Raw genomic sequence first — 18,360 nt, 5'->3', positions numbered from 1 at the left:
CCCAGTACAACGTTTTGTTGCTGTTATTTTTTTATATTTTTTTTTTGAGTGAGAAAAGTAAAGTAAATTGACTGAACTACCAACCAATAGATAAAATTATAAAACTGCACACATTTTATGTTCAAGATATACTACTTATGTTGTAAGAGGAGAATAAAAAATGAAAGGCTAGTCAAAGTAAAATATTCCTTATAACCGGATTTTGTTGCGGCAAATACAATTTTCGCGAAATTTCGCAGTTCCAATGAAACCGCAACATTAAAATAAAAAACAAAAATATTATTTCAAATCATGTTTATATGAAGTCCCTCAAGATAAATGGCGACTTTTCAAAGTACCAAATTTTACCAGGTATACGATAATTGAAAAGATTTCCAAAATTTCTTTATCAAAAAATTCATTATGACTTTTTTCAGGAACCAAGTCGCAATCAATATTGATAAAAAGTCGTTCCTTAATAGGAGGTCGAATCTACAGAATGCGTGTAGATGGAAAGGTGTATGGTTATGCTCCAAGTTTTACAGAGTATGAGTTTATAACTAACCTTCCTCCTTACGGCGGGACATGCATGATTGATCCACCCTCAGGTATATTTATTATCTCTGTAATTGTTATTGATAAGCCATTTCTAAATGTACAGGTCATTGATAAGGTATCAGATTCAACAGACCAAAACTTTCTTATTACAAAAACGTGTCTTCGATTGCATATGTTATTGGTTGAACAACTGGTCTTTATCGCTTTTCTGAAGTCTTATCTTTCGACGAGGTTTTGAAAGAGATTTGTATTAGTAGTAGTAAAATTTAGAAAACGAACGCCTCACAGTTCAACTTCTGTTAAATCAGGAAGTAAAAGTTGAGTGAATTGTTCAACTTTTCTTATACTGCAGATGTACGTGCGTAATCGAATTTGTGTATGTCCTCAACGTAAATAAAGCTTTTTAGAATTTGTCAAATAGTTTTTGATTCTTTACTTTTGTTTATTTATTACTTGCTTTGCAACGACGTAATTTGATAAAATTCAGGTTTTGCGCTTGAAACTGAATTTGAAATCCGATGTAACGGCTGGTTAAATCCAGGAGAAGAGGACAGTCTTGGGCGAGGTTTACTTTACCGGTTTTGGTCACGACCTCGGGGATCTTATGATACTCAACTATTGTACTATGGGAAGGATCCCTTTACACCAAAGAGCAAATTTTCTCTTGGACCAGAAGAGTATGACTTCATGCATGACGTTGTGGTTCGAATTTCAAATCCAATTGGTGAATATGTTGAAACGTATTTGAAAGTGAAGGTAAGAACAAAACGATTGCTAAAATTAAAAAATACATACCATTTTGACAAATAATGAGTTTAGTCACTTATATTTACGAATATTTCTATGCTTCCATAAAAATTAAATTCAATTCAATTTTCGCGGTGTTTTGTTCATAGAAGAGTACTCCCAATAAATAGGCCATTTAAATACGTCACGAGTCGATTATATTTAGCTGATTCGAAAACACCACATTAATACATTGAAACCTGTCTAAACCGATTCCCCTATGAAACGGAATATTTATTCTGTTAAGTTAAAAACTCATGAAAACCGATATAATAGGATTTCAGAAGATGTTTGGTTTACACGGGAGACCAATTTATCCAGAGATATGTTTACACAGGAAGCCAGTTAGTCCAGAGATATGTTTAAGAGTAATCAAGGGAACCAAGGTTATAGTGGTAATCAAAAGAATGTAATCCAGGGACAAAGACCAGACAGGGAAAACAGACATACACAACAAAGAACATAAAGTAACTAAAATCATACATACAAAGTAACAAAAGTAAATGAGCAACTCCGACTCCACTAAAAAAACTGGGAGAATGGACCAGGTGCACCGGTAGGGTAATCGTCCTCTGCTTTTCTAGAAACACCCGCCGAGTTGCTCATAAAAAGTCAAGTCCGGGGTAGACAAACGAGGGAAGGAAAACTATGACCCGTCGAGTAAATCAGTTTTCATGGTGCTGATGGATACACCATAACGATCCACGAGTTCATGATAACGGCCATAAAAGGAAAGTTGACAATTCTGAATGAAAAGTCATCACGTTTGTCGTAAAGTTTGGTCAATAGTTTTCCTTTACCATCGATTTCTAAGTGTAGGTCAAGATATGAGGCTGACTTCACAGTTTAGAGTGGTTTCACGGAAACGTGAATATAATACAATACGGTCTGTCTTATGAGAAACTTATCGCTTATTGAGAAGGAAATTTAATTCTTGAAATAACATTCTAAAACAAATACAAACACAAAAGATAAGACCATGCCAGGGTCAGGCTCTAACTATAAACCTTTTCCTTTAACAGTGAATGCAGAGTGCGTCTTTCAAGGCAGTTGGGCTACGAATACTACATGACAAAAGTGTCTTAATAAGCTACACAATGTTAACTGTTCATGGTTTACTTTCTTTACCTTAAAGCACCATATGAACAATATTGCGCTTCTAGAAGATATTTTTTCTTAACTCACACATTGTTATATTTCTAACGGTGCTTCTCAATCTAGAGGAAAATTGTCGAAAACACAATTTCATGGATGTTTGTTTGTATTTTTTGTTTTGTTTTTAGTCTTTATCACAAACTGTATTTTGGGAAAAATTAAGAGTTTTTTTCCTACATACTGCAAATTTCTTACATCTGACAAAATTTTGAATCCTGGGTATATTACATAGTAGTTTGATAATACATTTTCATATCGATCAGATATGAAACATAAACAATATTCAGCATTTTTAATAAAAGTTCAGAAATACTTCTTTAATATTTAGGTAAATGAACCAGTGGTGGATGATGTATCAGACCTCTTGACGTTAACATCCGGGGATTCCAATGAGTTAGACTCACTTCTATCCTCTGGTAAAGCACAGGAAGCTACACAACTAGTAGTAGCTGTGGCTTCTCTTATCAACTATTCGCCAGTCCAGATCGGGATATCAAGGGCGTCTCTTCTACAAATGATAACGGCTCCAAATACAACACCATCTAAAACTGACCCAACAACAAGTAGCTCTATTTTTAACTTGACAACAACTTATTCCCCAGATACCTCCATAAACCCTGGAAGTACACTGGATCCTGAAGAAGCAGAAAAGCTTCGTAAAGAGGAAGAAGCTGCTGCAAGAGAACTTCGAGTTGAGGTAAAATTAATATATTTTGTTTTGTTTGTTCTGAATCTTGATATCTTAGTGAAATTATTGTAGATTTAGAAAATTCATACTTTTTTGCACGTTTAACTGAAGAATATATTACTCCAGGCTTAAGTTGTGAACCTATACGTTTTATTCACAACCACGTGAACAATATTTATTTAAAAATATTATTACGACTTGGTATTCTATTTAGAAAACTAAATAATTTCTATTTGTAGCTGCGGACTGCTGTCATCAAAACTTTGTCTGCAGAGACAGAAACACCAACTTTAGATTCTCTACAGCAAACCGCTATGGCATTCAGAGTAATTACACATGAAAGTTCTGAATTGTCTGGAGAATCTCAGGTAAATGTCAAGTGTATAAAACTAATCTGTTTAAGCCGTATTACCTTGTTTCCAAGTAATGCATGTGTATATTGTACAAGTCTATGCTCAAAATTATCTTAGGCAATTAAATAACAAAGGTTCAGAAATATAAATGTTCATCTTCGAGATTGCAATTTTTAATGGACAACCCATGAACTGATATACAATAAAATTATTCCATGTCTTCCAGACAGTTGCAGTCAATGCTATGGAGAAAATGGCAAATAACTTTCAAGACATGGTTGACACATCGAGAACAGAATCTCAAAGTCAGAAGTACAGCGCAGCAGAAGGTTGGAACACTTTACGCATCGGCACTTTAAATCGGCATTTTATACTCTATATCATAGCTCACGGTTAAAAAAATATACAAATAAGAAAGTTAAGAGCAAAGCAAAAAAACACAACAACAAACAAACAAATAAATAAAATCAGAATTTAAGCAAATAAAGTAGATGAAAACAGTGACAACATATCGACATTAAATGAAACACAAAAAATTAAAGTAAATGCACAACTTAGTCATCATCCAAACTAGTAACACGGAATAAATTTAACGACTTGACAAGCGCCCTCTGTTTTCTTGAACCACCCGACCAGTCGATATTATCATGGGTGAGAAACTTATAAACAAAACTATTATTAGATATAGAAATACTGTTTTAGAATAAAAGTCGTTGTAATCAGATCTGTACTGGGTTTTAATAAAAACTTAAAACGGCGATTTTAAATACTGTTTTAGAATACTAAACGTCGTTGTAATCAGATCTGTACTGGGTTTAAATAAAAACTTAAAACGGCGATTTTAAATACTGTTTTAGAATACTAAAAGTCGTTGTAGTCAGATCTGTACTGGGTTTAAATAAAAACTTAAAAAGGCGATTTTTGTCTAATTCTTGAGTTTTTACTCAAATTTTCAATTTTATTCTGTCAGATTGGTCACAATTTGAGATGATGACGGATTGAGAAAAATCTCAATTTGAGTTTTTTTATCAAACCGGCTCCTGTACTGTTATAATTTTTCAACCTACAGTGCTGCACTTCCTTCATAATTGTTATGATTTCAGATATAATTGCTACATTAGGAAGTGTAGTATTTGCAGCGACTGGTGACGAGATTGCAAATTTTATAGAGCAGAATATGCTTGAATCAAATGGGATAGAACAGACAACTACAACCATAACGCCGCCCTCTCTCCAAACAACTGCATCCGGTCGAATAACTACCGACTCAGTCGTAGCTGTTGATAAGAAAACTGTGGTGCGCTTTGGGTTATATATCATGAAGTGTTTTTGTACATTTTCTGTGGTATATTTAACCGATTTAGCTTTATATGTATCAAGTTTAAAGCTTTTTTTTAAATAGATAAAATATACTTTTGACAATTTTAAAACATATTTATTTTGGAAAAAAACGTAATGTGATGTAAAAGTTAGACACGCATTTTGGTGAAAACAAGCGCTGAAAATAGGGCCCGCAAAAGGAATTGGTAATCCCTTGAAAAATCCTTTATGTTTTTCAAAATCGCCAATATTCTTCCCTTCATACATTCTCACTTGACGGAATCCTTGAAAAATAATACGTTTAAAGTAGTCAAATTAATGATGATATTCTGACAGGTGAAAGAATTGGCATCGAAAGTATTGAGTGTGGCAGAGACTATTTACCAATCGGTCATAAAGAACCAGGCACCAGACGAACCACCAGTCATTTTACAGTCACCACTACTGACGGTTCTGGCTCAAAGAAGCTCAGTTTCCAAGATAAACAGTTCTGTAGTTAATGGGGTCGGAGGGTCATTCCAAATGCCATCATCAGAATCATTGCTACAAACTATGCAGAATGCCTCAGTTGTTGATTTAAAGGTTTATCTGAAATATTTATTTAAAATCAAATTAGTAGTATTTTTCATAAATTGTAATAAATTCTTTGTTGCAAAGTAAAAGTTGTGGTCATGAATAATTGTATAAATGGTTTGTAAGTACAAAAACAATGTACATAAGTAAGGCGAAATTTTCTATAGATATAGCAATATAAAAAGTAAATCTTTAGTCAATTAATGCAAATTGAAGTATCATTTTTTTTCCTCTGTAGAATATTTTTGTATATATTGACTTGCCATAACATGCATCGTTGTCTGAGTGATGTTGTAAAAGGGATTGAAATACTTTACCGTAACTTTTTTTGTTTTAAATTGTAGATTCTTAGCTCACAAACAAATCCATACGTTTGGGATTCATCAGCAAAGTTTATAAATAGTCCAATTCTTACAATGGACATATACGGTGACGAAGGGAAACAAATAGCTGTTGCAAACTTGACAGAAGATATAGCAATAGATATAGAAATAGATTCGATCATGTTGTCCAAACAAACTCATAATCTTGTCATAGACAATTCGGATACATTGACTTTTCATTCGTTTAAAGTAAGAAACAATGACAGTATTCTTATCATCTTAATCAACCCTTTTGATTTGCAACGAAAACTGGAGGTCTTTGTGAAATATGGTGATTTCCCATCGGTCATTGATTATGACTGGAATACAACTATACCACATAGTGCTGATGTCGAGGTTGGAAACTATGATTTACGAGAGGAAATGACGCACAGAGTATTTCTTGGACAAGATTATATACGACGGCATGGTCCAGGACAATATTACATTGGTATACGAACGGAAGGTATGCTGTGTCACTTTAGTTGACTGTTTAGTGCCTTTGCATAATAACACTGTAGTCACGTTTTACGTGCACCTGGGATGTAAAATGATATGGTTGCCCGTACTTCATTCCTTTTGTGTCACGAAGCGGTACCCTTGGACCGCGAGGTTATCCATCTCTATTGTTATCTCCTCTTACGCCATTTAATGGAATTTAAAGAAACTCTTACATACTCTTTATTCCATATGATAAGTGTGCATTTTTTTTAATATTTGATTCAAATCAATTTTAAGATCTCATATTATCAAAACATAGACTTCGTTATCACATTTTAAGTATGAGTACAGTGGAGATTTCCACCTCTTATCCTAAACTCATCCAAAACCACTTGGTGGAATTTGATGAACCGATTGTGCACCTTTTTTTTTAAATTGTGATCCAAATCGATTTGGCGGTCAGAAAGTGCATGTTATTGAATGGGGGAATTAATGTATTTATATAGTGAGTCAAGCTCACAACTTTTTCTAGTCTTAAACAGAGATACAATAAAACTGACATTTATATTTATTATGTTTATACTTTCATTTTTTATCAATACGGATTCGGATGTGGATTGAATTGTATTAAAACATAACATGATATTAGTTTTTCTTTGTAATGTGTGGAATAATTATATTGAACAAATTTGAACATCAAAGAATTGTAAGTTTGTTTTCAAAATTGAACACTGTTTCTAAAGTATTCATTTTAAACTCCTACTTAGCATTAACTAGGGTATTAGGGGAAAACGCAATGAAAAAAGATAATTAGTAATAGAACGAATAGGAAAAAAAACAACAAACACAATAACATACTCAACAAAATAGAAAAATGTTGCTATAATATGGACTTCCTTTCACCCAAATAAAATTGGAGTATAACCTTGTTGCACTTGTATGATAAGCGTCCATCGTTTTTTTTTCTAGAAAACTCCCGTCAATTTAGTTATTTCTTGTTATAGTACGAAATGTAAAACAACCACAAATCAACCAAACCTGTATAATGATTAAAACACGGTATTGGTCGATAATATCATTGAAATGGCCGTACAGTTTTTTGAATGATGTCTTGTTATAATATTGTTGTAAAAACTTATTTATAAAAAGTTTATAAATCGCTTAATTTCAACCTCTGCTCCTTTCGTTCTAGTAAATGAAACTGAAATTGACGTATACGAAGATTATTATGATTATCTGTTGGAACCCGAAGAACCAGTAACAATTAACTACACCCTAAGCTTTCTCACGACTGGGTGTTACTATTGGGACGTGACTGAAGATAAATGGGCATCAGATGGATGCTCTGTAAGTTTAAAATGTAAAAAAAAATAATACTTCAAGTATCAATCTATATATAATTCAGACGCTGCTAATGCTAGAGGTGATCCGTGGTGTAGAAACAGAACAACCGCTATTGTTGGTCTACCTTCACAATAACTTTACTTTATTCCTTTCTACAAACAGATCTCTATTTTGGCGAAAAGGTAATTTTCAAGATAAACCAATCAAACCAAGAACGATAACTCTTGCAAAGTATCGATATTTCACGAACAATCTATATACAGTGTATTTTTTTTTATCTCAACAGGGCTGCAACTTAATGACGAAATAAGACTCAGTGGTCTTTTACTGGTTCTTTGTTAGAGATTAAAGAAATGTAGATTTGGCATGCATGAATCACCTCGTATCCGATTTTATAGATTTTTACATAAATCTTTTCAAGAGAGTTGGTGTGAATAATTTTCTAATCGAAACGTAAACATCAAATAAAGTATAAGATGCACTTAATTAATATGTACTTCAAAGAATGATAGTAAAACAAGTGGGTTCCGCGCAAATATTATTGACAGGAAAAAATAATTTAAATAAAGTCAATGTTATCTAGTTTTGTTTTCATAAAGCTATTATTTCAGCATCAAACTTCTGTTTTAGATCAGTCCACTGTCAACCACTAATTACACCAAATGTCTGTGTAACCATCTGACATCGTTTGGCGTTGATTTCTTTGTGCCCCCGAATGCCATAGATTTCAACTCTGTATTCGACGACATGGGTCAAAAGATAAAAGATAATTGGGCTGTCCTTGCAACATTGAGTGGATTCATATTTTTATATTTTATTGGATTAATTTGGACACGATATCAGGATAAAAAGGACATTGTTAAGGTATTTGATATTGTTTTCAATGAAACTTTAAACTTTTACTTCAAATCTTTTTGTCAAATTTACAGAATCTGAACTGTCGTACTACATTGACTTGATATTTGAGGTCATATTACACTCTGCACTTTATAGGTTATAGCGGAAATCAAAAGAATGTAATCCAGGGACAAAGACTAGACATGGAAAAAAGACATACACAACAAAGAACATAAAGTAACTAAAATCGTACATACAAAGTAACAAAAGCAAATGAGCAACTCGGACTAAAAAACTGGGAGCATGGACCACGTGCACCGGGAGGGTAAGCGTCCTCTGCTTTTCTAGAAACACTCACCGAATTGCTCATAAAAAGTCAAGTCCGTGGTAGACGAACGAGGAAAGGAAAACCATGACCCGTTGAATAAATCAGTTTTCATGGTGCAGGTGGATATACCATAACGATCTACGAGTTCATGATGACGACCATAAAACTTCTGTAGTGATGACTTCAATCTTGTAGCAACATAACCCAGCTCCAGAAGCCTATTTGTTAGAATTCTAGCGCGATACAAAAATTCTGCGTAGTTTCGGCAAGATCTGGCATAACTTGTGAGTTGTGATATGAACACATACGCAGGTGCTGAAAGGGATGTTGCCACAGATGAAAGGAAAGTTGACAATTTTGAATGAAAAGTCATCACCTTTGTCGTAAGGTTTTGTCAATAGTTTTCCTTTACCATCGATTTCTAAGTGTAGGTCAAGGTATGAGTCTGACTTCACAGTGCCTGAAGTATCCTTTATCTCAAGTTCTTTGGGGTAGATGCGATGTATCAAATCCCCGAATTTAGGATTGTTTAAAGATAATACTTCATCTATATAGCGGAAACTAAGATTAAAGGATCTAGCTAAACGATATTCTTGTATATTTAAGGATTTAGTTTTTAACTTTTCATTAATTAAATATTTTATAGTGGGGAGTATCGCCATTGATGGACAACATATCACAAGAAACATATTGTTACCAGATAACAATATGTACAGGCATGAGAAGAGGGGCGGGAACAAGGTCTCGTGTTAATTTTGTTTTGGCGGGAGATTTCAAAGATACTGGGCCAAGACAACTTGAAGATGAGAAGCAAATGAAGGTATGGATTTTTTAGAGATCAAAAACATTTCTGTATTTATCTATGACGACATTATATATTGATTCAACAAGGGCGTATTTTGCACTCTTAGAATAATTACGAATTCATCACCAATAGGCACAGTTTTAAAATTGAAAATACTTTTTTTTCAATTAACAAACTTTAAAATGTTTAATATCGCATGGATACAATTTAAACTGTCAAACCGGATCTCAACATTGTTACATATCTTTGGTGTAGACTTTGTCAAGAGGCAGTATAAACCACTATATAATGAGCGTCAAAGAATGGTTAGGGCCATTGACATTCATTAGAATATGGCATGACAATTCCGGGAAAGGGAGAAGTCAAGGATGGTATCTCAGTAAAATAATTGTAACAGACCTACAGACCAGGGAAACGTATGTACTATATAAAAAAAATTCTTATCTGTTATAAAATCCTTCGAGCAAAATGACGTTTTTCGGTGGCGAATCCAAAGATTTTGAAAAAGTTGGGCTCCACAGTGGTTTCAAAAAAAGTTGGGCTCCACACTATTATTTGCCGATTATTGCCATTTTTGCACGAAATTAGCAAAATATTTCTATAAAGTGGGTTTTCCCATCCACAGAATCCCCTGGATACACCATTAATTTTTAAGTGTTAATTTTAAGTTTTAAAATTTAACTCATGTCAGTCATTTCCCAGTATACAACTGTCTTGCTTTGATAATTGAATGCTTATCATGTCAATTACAACTTATCATTCTGTTGTTTCAGTTGTAAATAAGTTGTAAGTCTTCATCCGACTTCCACTTTGATGCTAAAAAATCATTCTTTTCTTTTCAAGGTTTTTCTTTCTGTGTAATAAATGGTTTGCAGTGGAGGAAGATGATGGTATGATAGATCGTCTCATTCCAGTTGCTGGTGCCCAAGACCTAGTCAGCTTCCAAAATCTATTTATGACAAAAACAAAAAGAAGTTTTAGTGACTCCCACTTATGGGTGTCTATATTTTCACGACCACAGAGGAGCAACTTCACCCGGTCACAACGTCTTTCATGTATTCTATCATTAGTATTTACAACTATGATCGCAAATGCCATGTTTTACGAAGCTGATCAAAATGTAAAAAATGTGGAGGCTTTTAGAATTGGACCGTTAGAGTTTACCCTACATGGATTATATATAAGCTTTGTTTCTAGCATGATAGTTTTACCAATTAACATTTTGATTGATCTTATATTCCGAAAATCAAGACCGAAGGAGGCAAGAGTCTCTAACGCTTTTATGGGAAATGTCAAACCAGTTAGAACATTGTCTGAAATAAGACTAAAACCGGGTCTAACTAAAGCTGATGATCTGACCATCAACGATGTAGCAGACCTTGAATTGGATCATGAGAAAAAGAAAACTGAAAACGAATTTGAAACAACAGGAGAGACTACATTTAATCAAAAGAAAACTAAAAAGAAATCAAAATTTAAATTCCCTCATTGTTTTGTTTATATAGGATGGTTTTTAGTATTCCTTTCCGTCGGAGTTTCAGGGTTCTTTACATTTCTATACAGTATGGAATGGGGGCGAGAGAAATCGTTAAACTGGCTTACATCTATGATTCTTTCTATATTTGAATCAGTAACAGTCATACAACCTACTAAGGTAAATACATTTGTATTATCCTAAAGTTTATATTTTTAGATGATATGAAATTGGTTTAAAATCAGTTTTTTAAAGAGACGTTTTTTAAGTTTTTATTTCTCCGCCGTGATTGATACTAAGCCACTTACTAAGTCTATATGTAAATCATTCAATGATCGTAACAGGTGTTTCATAATTAGTATTAATGTCTAGTAACATTCAAAAGCTAGAACAGTAGAACACTTGTTTATTAAAATGGTTCGTAGGAATTGGAAGGTGGTTTGAAAGGTGTACAATGGAGTTTAGGTTTATGCTATATATACATTTCAATATTAAAATGTTTGAATACAATGTAATACTTAACTAAAGGTTAAGAGAATACATGTTGAAACCCGTCTTTTTATATAGATAATCATCATAGCAGTTGTCCTTGCTGTGTTGCTACGGAAACCTGATATTGAGGAAGAAACAGATTTTGACGACGAAACTTCAAATAAACCAAAAGACGATGAAGAGCTGATCCACGCTAAACCCAGTAGAGGTTATCACTTACAAATACATGTGGTATTAGGCACGAAACGAGATGGATGTGATTTTTATTAATTATACACAAGTATTCTGTTCTCTAAACGTTTGGATAAGACTGTTTAAGGTAGTTGACCTGGGGTGAGGAAGATTATCCAGATAAAAAGGATTTTAGTCACTGAAGCGTTTGAATGACTTCTAATATGCAAGCATCTAAGTGATACTGATGTTAAAGGGAAGTAACTCCAAGAAACTGTTCAACTTCTAGAGTAAAGATGTAGCCCCAACAAATGTGTCTTTTGAATTATTGATTAAATGTTTTAAATAGGTACAATAGGGAATATATTTGTATTAGGTGGAGAAGTGTTTGAAATTATCCCTTCTATTGAAAATCAAGATTCCTTTAAATAAAATATTCAAATAGAAATATGAAAATGTTTCCTTTCATGAGATAGTGCGATTAACCAATAGTCTTGCCAGTTTTATAACTCCTTAACAATTTAGAGTTAAGAAAATATACTTCTTTTATAATTCCTTATAAGACTTCAAGCTTTTGGTTTTCGTTTTGTTGCTTTGTTCAGCATTGAACTATGTTTATCATATAAGATTTTCCTTTCGTGCAGAAATATGAATATTTGTGTGACATTATTTTGCAACAGTAATTGACTCATGCTGCACCCAGAAATGTTCTGTCATCAATTAAAAGTCATCAAAATTTGATATTTGGTACCCTTATTGAATAGAAACATGATTTTAGCCATAATTTTTTTTTTATTTCTATACCTTACCCTACGATCATTACAACGAAAATTGATTCATGGACTTTTTTGCAAATGGCAGTTTTTTTATAAGCAGATAGCTAAAATTTACCTTTTTTGTTATTTTGGCAAATTAAAAGCCTAGCATCGCTTCCACAAAATAGATAGAATAAAAATTTCATGTTAAATCTTATAATTTCTAGAATACCAGATATGATATATTTTGGCTACTGATTCAGATTTCTAAAATAGCAATATTTTAGTCCTCATTGTTCATAATCTGCGCGTGCATTTTATTAAAAATTTGGCAGTACCACAGTTAGTGTAATATCATGTACAAATTTTTAAGAAAATTGAATAATGGAGAAAATGTTGGTGGGGGTATCTTAGGTCTACTAACTTAAACATTTATATATGTTATATAGCAATGTCTAATATTGAGTGTCGTTTGTAAGTTGAGGTTTAACTTAATCATGAGATATTGAGTTAAAAAAAAAGACTTTTTCTTATTTAATTAATTTTTCAAAGTTTAGTGCACATAACAGTTGTCGGAGAAAAAAATCATTATCACACATAGATTTGATATTCTAATATTTTCGTTTGCTTTATTTTTAGAATTGCGAAGTACTCTGCAAGTTGAGCCGCCTGATCCTCTAGAAGTTGCTAAAGCAAGAGACGTCAGACTAAAAGAAATGAAAATGCATTCGATTTTGAAGGAAATAATTTTCTATTTTCTGTTCATTACACTTATTGTTCTGGTTGCAAATCAAAACAGAGACACAAGATCATTCAATGTTAAAGACGCCATCATGAAAATGCTTACTGTAGAAAACAATTTCACTAAGGTTAGTGGCTACTTTTATAAACCATGTTCCTGCATTGTATGTGTCATTTATAGGAAATGTACAGTGGCTTTCATTAATGTAGGAATACTTTTTGTGGATATAAGTAACTCATTAAACTTTCATATTTTAAATATGGGTAAAAGTTTCAATCATGATGTTTTTTTTTGAAAAACGATTACTTGGTTCACAAAATTGAAAATATTTTTTGTTATTCTGATTAAAATGGATTTATAAATTTGTTCCACAGATACATGAACCTAAAGATGTATGGCGCTGGATCAATGTAGAACTTGTACCCAATCTCTACGTAGACACACACTGGAATGGGGATCTGTTGGGTTCACTTGGTGATAGAATTGTTTCCACATTTACCTCATATAGAGTAGGCCCTGTCAGAATCAGACAAGAACGAGTTAAACCAGGTGAGAACGAAACATTAAAAGATACATTTCACAACTTAAATTTCAATATCAAAAATCCTTTAGTTTCAAAATGTATTTCTTAAATGCCAAGAAATGAAAACCAAAACATTTGACAATAATGTTAACAAAGGTGCATTTCTCTTTCGTTTTCGGTGATAATCTCCTTATTCTCACAGTATACAACGAGAGAAGTTATTTTCAATATTTGGCGAATTTCCATTGTAGTCAAGAAGAACAATGTAGATATTATTCAGATATAATATTTTGATGATATAAATTTTCAGAGATGTGTAAAGTTCCGTTCCGTGTTCGTACAGTCATCCGTAATTGCAGTCTTGATTGGTCACCAAACTTAGAAGATAAAGAAACCTACGGTGAGGGTTGGAAACATGTGTCAAATAAAGCATCAATTGAAAGAATCCCAAACTATCCCTGGAAGTACAGGACTCTTTTAGAAAATGACGGAGTTCCCTTTACAGGGACCTATGGCACTTATTCTGGTGGCGGATATGTAGCAGATTTAATAGGAAATCTAAAGAGAGTGCAGAAGAGAATTGAGGATCTTGAGAAATATGACTGGTTTGATAGATACACTAGAGGTTTCTTTATCGAATTTTCAATCTACAACCCGAATGTTAATATGTTCTCAAACATTTTCATATCATTCGAGCAGAGCACAACAGGTGAGATTGTTCCGGAGTTCTTCTTAAAGACGTTCCGATTGTTTTCCTATATTGGCGGATACGGGATTTTTGTGTTGGCGTGTGAAATTCTAGCAGTAATATTCGTTGTTTATTACCTTGTGAGGGAAATAAGGCGAATCAAAATTGAAGGCAGGCAGTATTTTAAAAGTTTTTGGAACTTTCTGGAATTTTCTAACCTTTGTCTGGCTATTGTCAGTATAGTTATGTACATGATCAGACATGCGATAGCAACTCTGGCATTGCGGACTGTCAAGAAATTAAGAGGTAATTAATTTAATGCTTATGTGGTGTATTTCACAAAAAACACAAGCTTACATGTTGAAACTTCCTTACTTTTCGTGACTAGTAAGTATATTTAAAAAAATCTTTTGTATTGTGGTTTTTAGGACCAACCCCTCTCTTGCATTGTAATGTCTGTTTTGTATCTAGTGACTTTAAAATCATTTTATGTACTATTTTCTTAAAGAATCAGAAAGTGGGTGATTCATATTGGAAAAAAAAACACGATTCTTCTCTTGAAATCTTATTCCGAATGTTCTCTAAAATGCAGAAATGGCATTAATTTGGGGTTTGATTGTATTGTAACTTTACAGTCCCATTTCTACATTCTCATAAACTTCTAAGATAAACGAACTGTCATAAGATCATAAACAATATGCCTGCATTGTCAAAGTCGCGTGTTTTTTTTAGCATGATTCATTATTTTTCAGCTATTCCTCAGTCTGACAGATTTTAGCACTTAGACATTGAACTCCATTTGATATAATAAAAATTTACAATGATGTGATCTACGAATGCTTGTACAATATTAGAATGAGTACATACATGTATGGGGTCACATATTACTACTTAAGAGATACACTATGTAAAAAAGCACTGTATGAATAATAGTTGATAAAAACAATGTTTTCCTGTAAAAGTATATATATATTTTTTTTCTTTTTCAGATAAGTACTACAACTTTCAACGACTTGCAATGTGGGACGAAATTTTCGGTTATCTCATTGCCTGCACTATATTCGTTTGTATCATAAAGCTATTACACATGTTCCGGTTTAATCGAAGAATGTCGATGATTGCTGGAGTTATCCGAAATTCTGCCAATGAGTTGTCAGCATTCTCTTTTGCTCTATTTATGTTCATGCTTGCTTATGCAATGTGGGGATACTTAATGTTTGGACCAAATTTGTCAACATACAGAACTATCTTACATGCAATGGAAACATTACTCACATTTGCTCTTGGCAAATACGACTACCGTTCTCTGGAAGGTGCAAACAGGGTGTTTGGTCCGTTGTTTTTCTTCGCTTTTTTCTTTACTGTAATGTTTTTACTGATAAATATTTTTGTTGCCATCCTTAATGAGTCAATAGCAGTTATCAAGAATGATGTTTCAAAACAAAGCAACGAATATGAGCTAGTGTCGTTTATGTGGAGTCGTTTTGTGGCATGGACTGGAATTAACTTCAATAGAATATTACAAGATATAAAATTGAAATATTTCCTAAGTAAGTATTAACTTCAATAATATTCATATCGTTTCAATGTGACGACTCTATTCGCTACACTGCTCCATTTGCCCTGTATCAATTTGACCCGATTTGTTGTGACATGCATCATTAGTTTGATCCTCTATCCTACATAATAATACCTAGATGAACTCTCCCGCACTACCATACATCGTGTACTAAGTTACAGCCCTAGATTAATCCTACGAGGAGGAATGACCCGGTCAGCAAAAGCTATATTTTTGTAGCCTAGCTGGTCGAGTGGTCTAGGGCGCTGGACTTGATACAGGCGTTGTTGCCATAGATGTCACAGCGATACGAGTTCGAGTCCCGCGGAGGGTACGACCAAAAATTTTGTCGCAAATACGACAGTTCTGACATCGTTGGGAATTTTCAGACCCTTCTATAAGTTTATATTATCTTCCCTTTATCAATTTGATCCGATGGAGCAGTGTAGCGAATAGTCTCGTCACATTCTGGGACGTTTATATATAGATATATATGAAAAGTGTTTTGCTTTATAAAAGGTAAATACATTTTACGTCTTTGCGTACGTAGTAACTGTATTGATATATTGTAAACCACGCTTGGGGGGGGGGGGGTAGCATGCGATTGCTATTCATAGCCAAAACATTTCATTGTGCACAAACCACTTTACTGCTAAATGTATGGATATTGATCTTTAGAATGCAAAGCCACATTTTACTTTATTTTGAATGAAGTATTTAATGCAAGGTTTCAGTTAAAATTCGCTAAATTGCATGAAAATTCATCAGAATATATTCCAATAGTATTTTTTTGAAAATTGTGTATAATTTGGCCATGGTGTATTTTGTATTTTTGATTTTTCTGTGCGTTTTTTCTATGAGGGGCATTAGGTTAGAAGCCCACAATTCATATTTCTGTTCGAGTTAGTGTTGTTAGTCACGGTCATAGGTAAACACATCACGTATATTTTGTTAAAAGTCATATTAATGCGGACTTAGTATAAATGTTGAAACAGATAAATCCCAGGTCTCCCAACGAGTCCGGTATCTTGTTGAATGTTGTTACGTTCTTATAAGAGAAGTTGATAGTTTAGTGTCGGTACAGTAAAATATAGAACATACCAGACAATTCGAACAACTAAAATATTTTTTTTGTTTTATTTTAGGTGACGATGATATAAAAGAAATGGGACAGTCGATGGAAAACTTGGATAATAAGTTAGAGGACATATTTGTTCGTCTTGACAACTTGGCTGCTGTTTGTACGGGTTCTGACGTAACACCGTACGGCGAGAGTAGCGGATTGCAGTCGCCAGTATTTTCCCGTCTTTTTGTGGGTTCTTCTAAAAAGCCCCTCACTTTTAATCCTGGAAGCGCTATGCAACATCCAGTGTTTAAGGCTCAGAAGTGGTATGCCCCTAGTACTTCGAAGTGCTAATAAGTATAGATCAGTTCCATCCTTTCAAATGAAAAGCGAAATAGGATGTAGTAAAATTGATTGGTTATTGTAAATTTTAATGGCGAACGATACTATGCATGTTTTAAAATTCCTGTCGTTATTAGATTTGCTTATTCAATGCTAATTTACAGCATGTATTTCGAATAAAAACTGAATGTTTCCAACATTTTAAATGGTGAGAAAATGGTAGTCGATGTTGGTATAGCTTTGAGATGTACGTTGGAAATACGTATATTTTGAGTATAAATTAGTCTTTCCAAGTCATTGTATTCCAATAAGTATGAAAGTTGGTGTATTCAGGGTTCGTAACAATGGTTTAAACTATGCCAGTAATCGGATTAATTATAATCATTTATGGTACTTGTTGGTTAAAATAGATTCATTGTTTTGTTTATTTACTTATATTTTGTTGAACTAAATAAAGATCACTGGGACGATAGTATTTTATTACTGCCATGATTTTTTATACTATGTTTACATATGAAGGTAATATAATTTAATAGGTTATGCGTTTCCTATTTTGATAAAAATCATTTTATCATCTCATAGGTTCGCAATTGATATTTAGTGTGCGAAAAGTGGTTAGTCATTTCTTCACACACACAAAAAAATATCCCAATCATTCCTTAAATATAAATTGGTATTGTGTCCAATCGTGCGAATTTATACCAATTTTGCAACCATAAAAATCGTTCTTTCCTCGTTTATAACTGGAAATGCTACATTATACTAGCTACTATATCTTTTAAGTCTTGCTGATATGTTTAGCTCGTTATAAATATTGATGTTGCATGTAAAGTTTTTAAATGTAAATTGTATATTTTGTTTTGTGGTTCAGTATCAGGAGGGACATACAGCACCAAATTTAGATGACATGACATTACCATGAACAGCATTCAGACTATTTCTATTATACAAATAGCAGAAATACCTTATATTGAAATGGAAGTATAGAAGAGATAAGTCCATCAAATCAAATTGAGACTGAGT

General features: G+C 33.2%; 1 protein-coding gene across 1 annotated transcript in view; it reads left to right on the top strand.

The window, feature by feature from the left end:
* The window catches only part of LOC148620243 (uncharacterized), a 41,831-nt gene extending 24,027 nt beyond the window's left edge, over positions 1 to 17,804 (top strand). The window contains exons 25-43 of the mRNA XM_088580952.1: positions 417 to 587; positions 1,025 to 1,293; positions 2,807 to 3,175; positions 3,406 to 3,534; positions 3,746 to 3,848; positions 4,623 to 4,816; positions 5,176 to 5,421; positions 5,757 to 6,240; positions 7,408 to 7,562; positions 8,190 to 8,423; positions 9,371 to 9,544; positions 9,785 to 9,945; positions 10,373 to 11,183; positions 11,571 to 11,703; positions 13,061 to 13,290; positions 13,538 to 13,712; positions 13,997 to 14,680; positions 15,364 to 15,924; positions 17,078 to 17,804. Coding sequence (XP_088437078.1) covers positions 417 to 587; positions 1,025 to 1,293; positions 2,807 to 3,175; positions 3,406 to 3,534; positions 3,746 to 3,848; positions 4,623 to 4,816; positions 5,176 to 5,421; positions 5,757 to 6,240; positions 7,408 to 7,562; positions 8,190 to 8,423; positions 9,371 to 9,544; positions 9,785 to 9,945; positions 10,373 to 11,183; positions 11,571 to 11,703; positions 13,061 to 13,290; positions 13,538 to 13,712; positions 13,997 to 14,680; positions 15,364 to 15,924; positions 17,078 to 17,349 — 5,555 coding nt within the window. The 3' untranslated portion in view covers positions 17,350 to 17,804. The remainder of the gene's footprint in view (positions 1 to 416; positions 588 to 1,024; positions 1,294 to 2,806; positions 3,176 to 3,405; positions 3,535 to 3,745; positions 3,849 to 4,622; positions 4,817 to 5,175; positions 5,422 to 5,756; positions 6,241 to 7,407; positions 7,563 to 8,189; positions 8,424 to 9,370; positions 9,545 to 9,784; positions 9,946 to 10,372; positions 11,184 to 11,570; positions 11,704 to 13,060; positions 13,291 to 13,537; positions 13,713 to 13,996; positions 14,681 to 15,363; positions 15,925 to 17,077) is intronic.
* Positions 17,805 to 18,360: the final 556 nt, after the last annotated feature.

Source organism: Perna viridis, chromosome 4, assembly GCF_037379345.1.
Source record: "Perna viridis isolate PV_CMFRI_1.1 ecotype Kerala chromosome 4, ASM3737934v1, whole genome shotgun sequence".
Lineage (NCBI taxonomy): Eukaryota > Metazoa > Mollusca > Bivalvia > Mytilida > Mytilidae > Perna > Perna viridis.
Note: the sequence above shows the minus strand (reverse complement) of the source record. Positions and strands in the feature narration are given on the sequence as shown.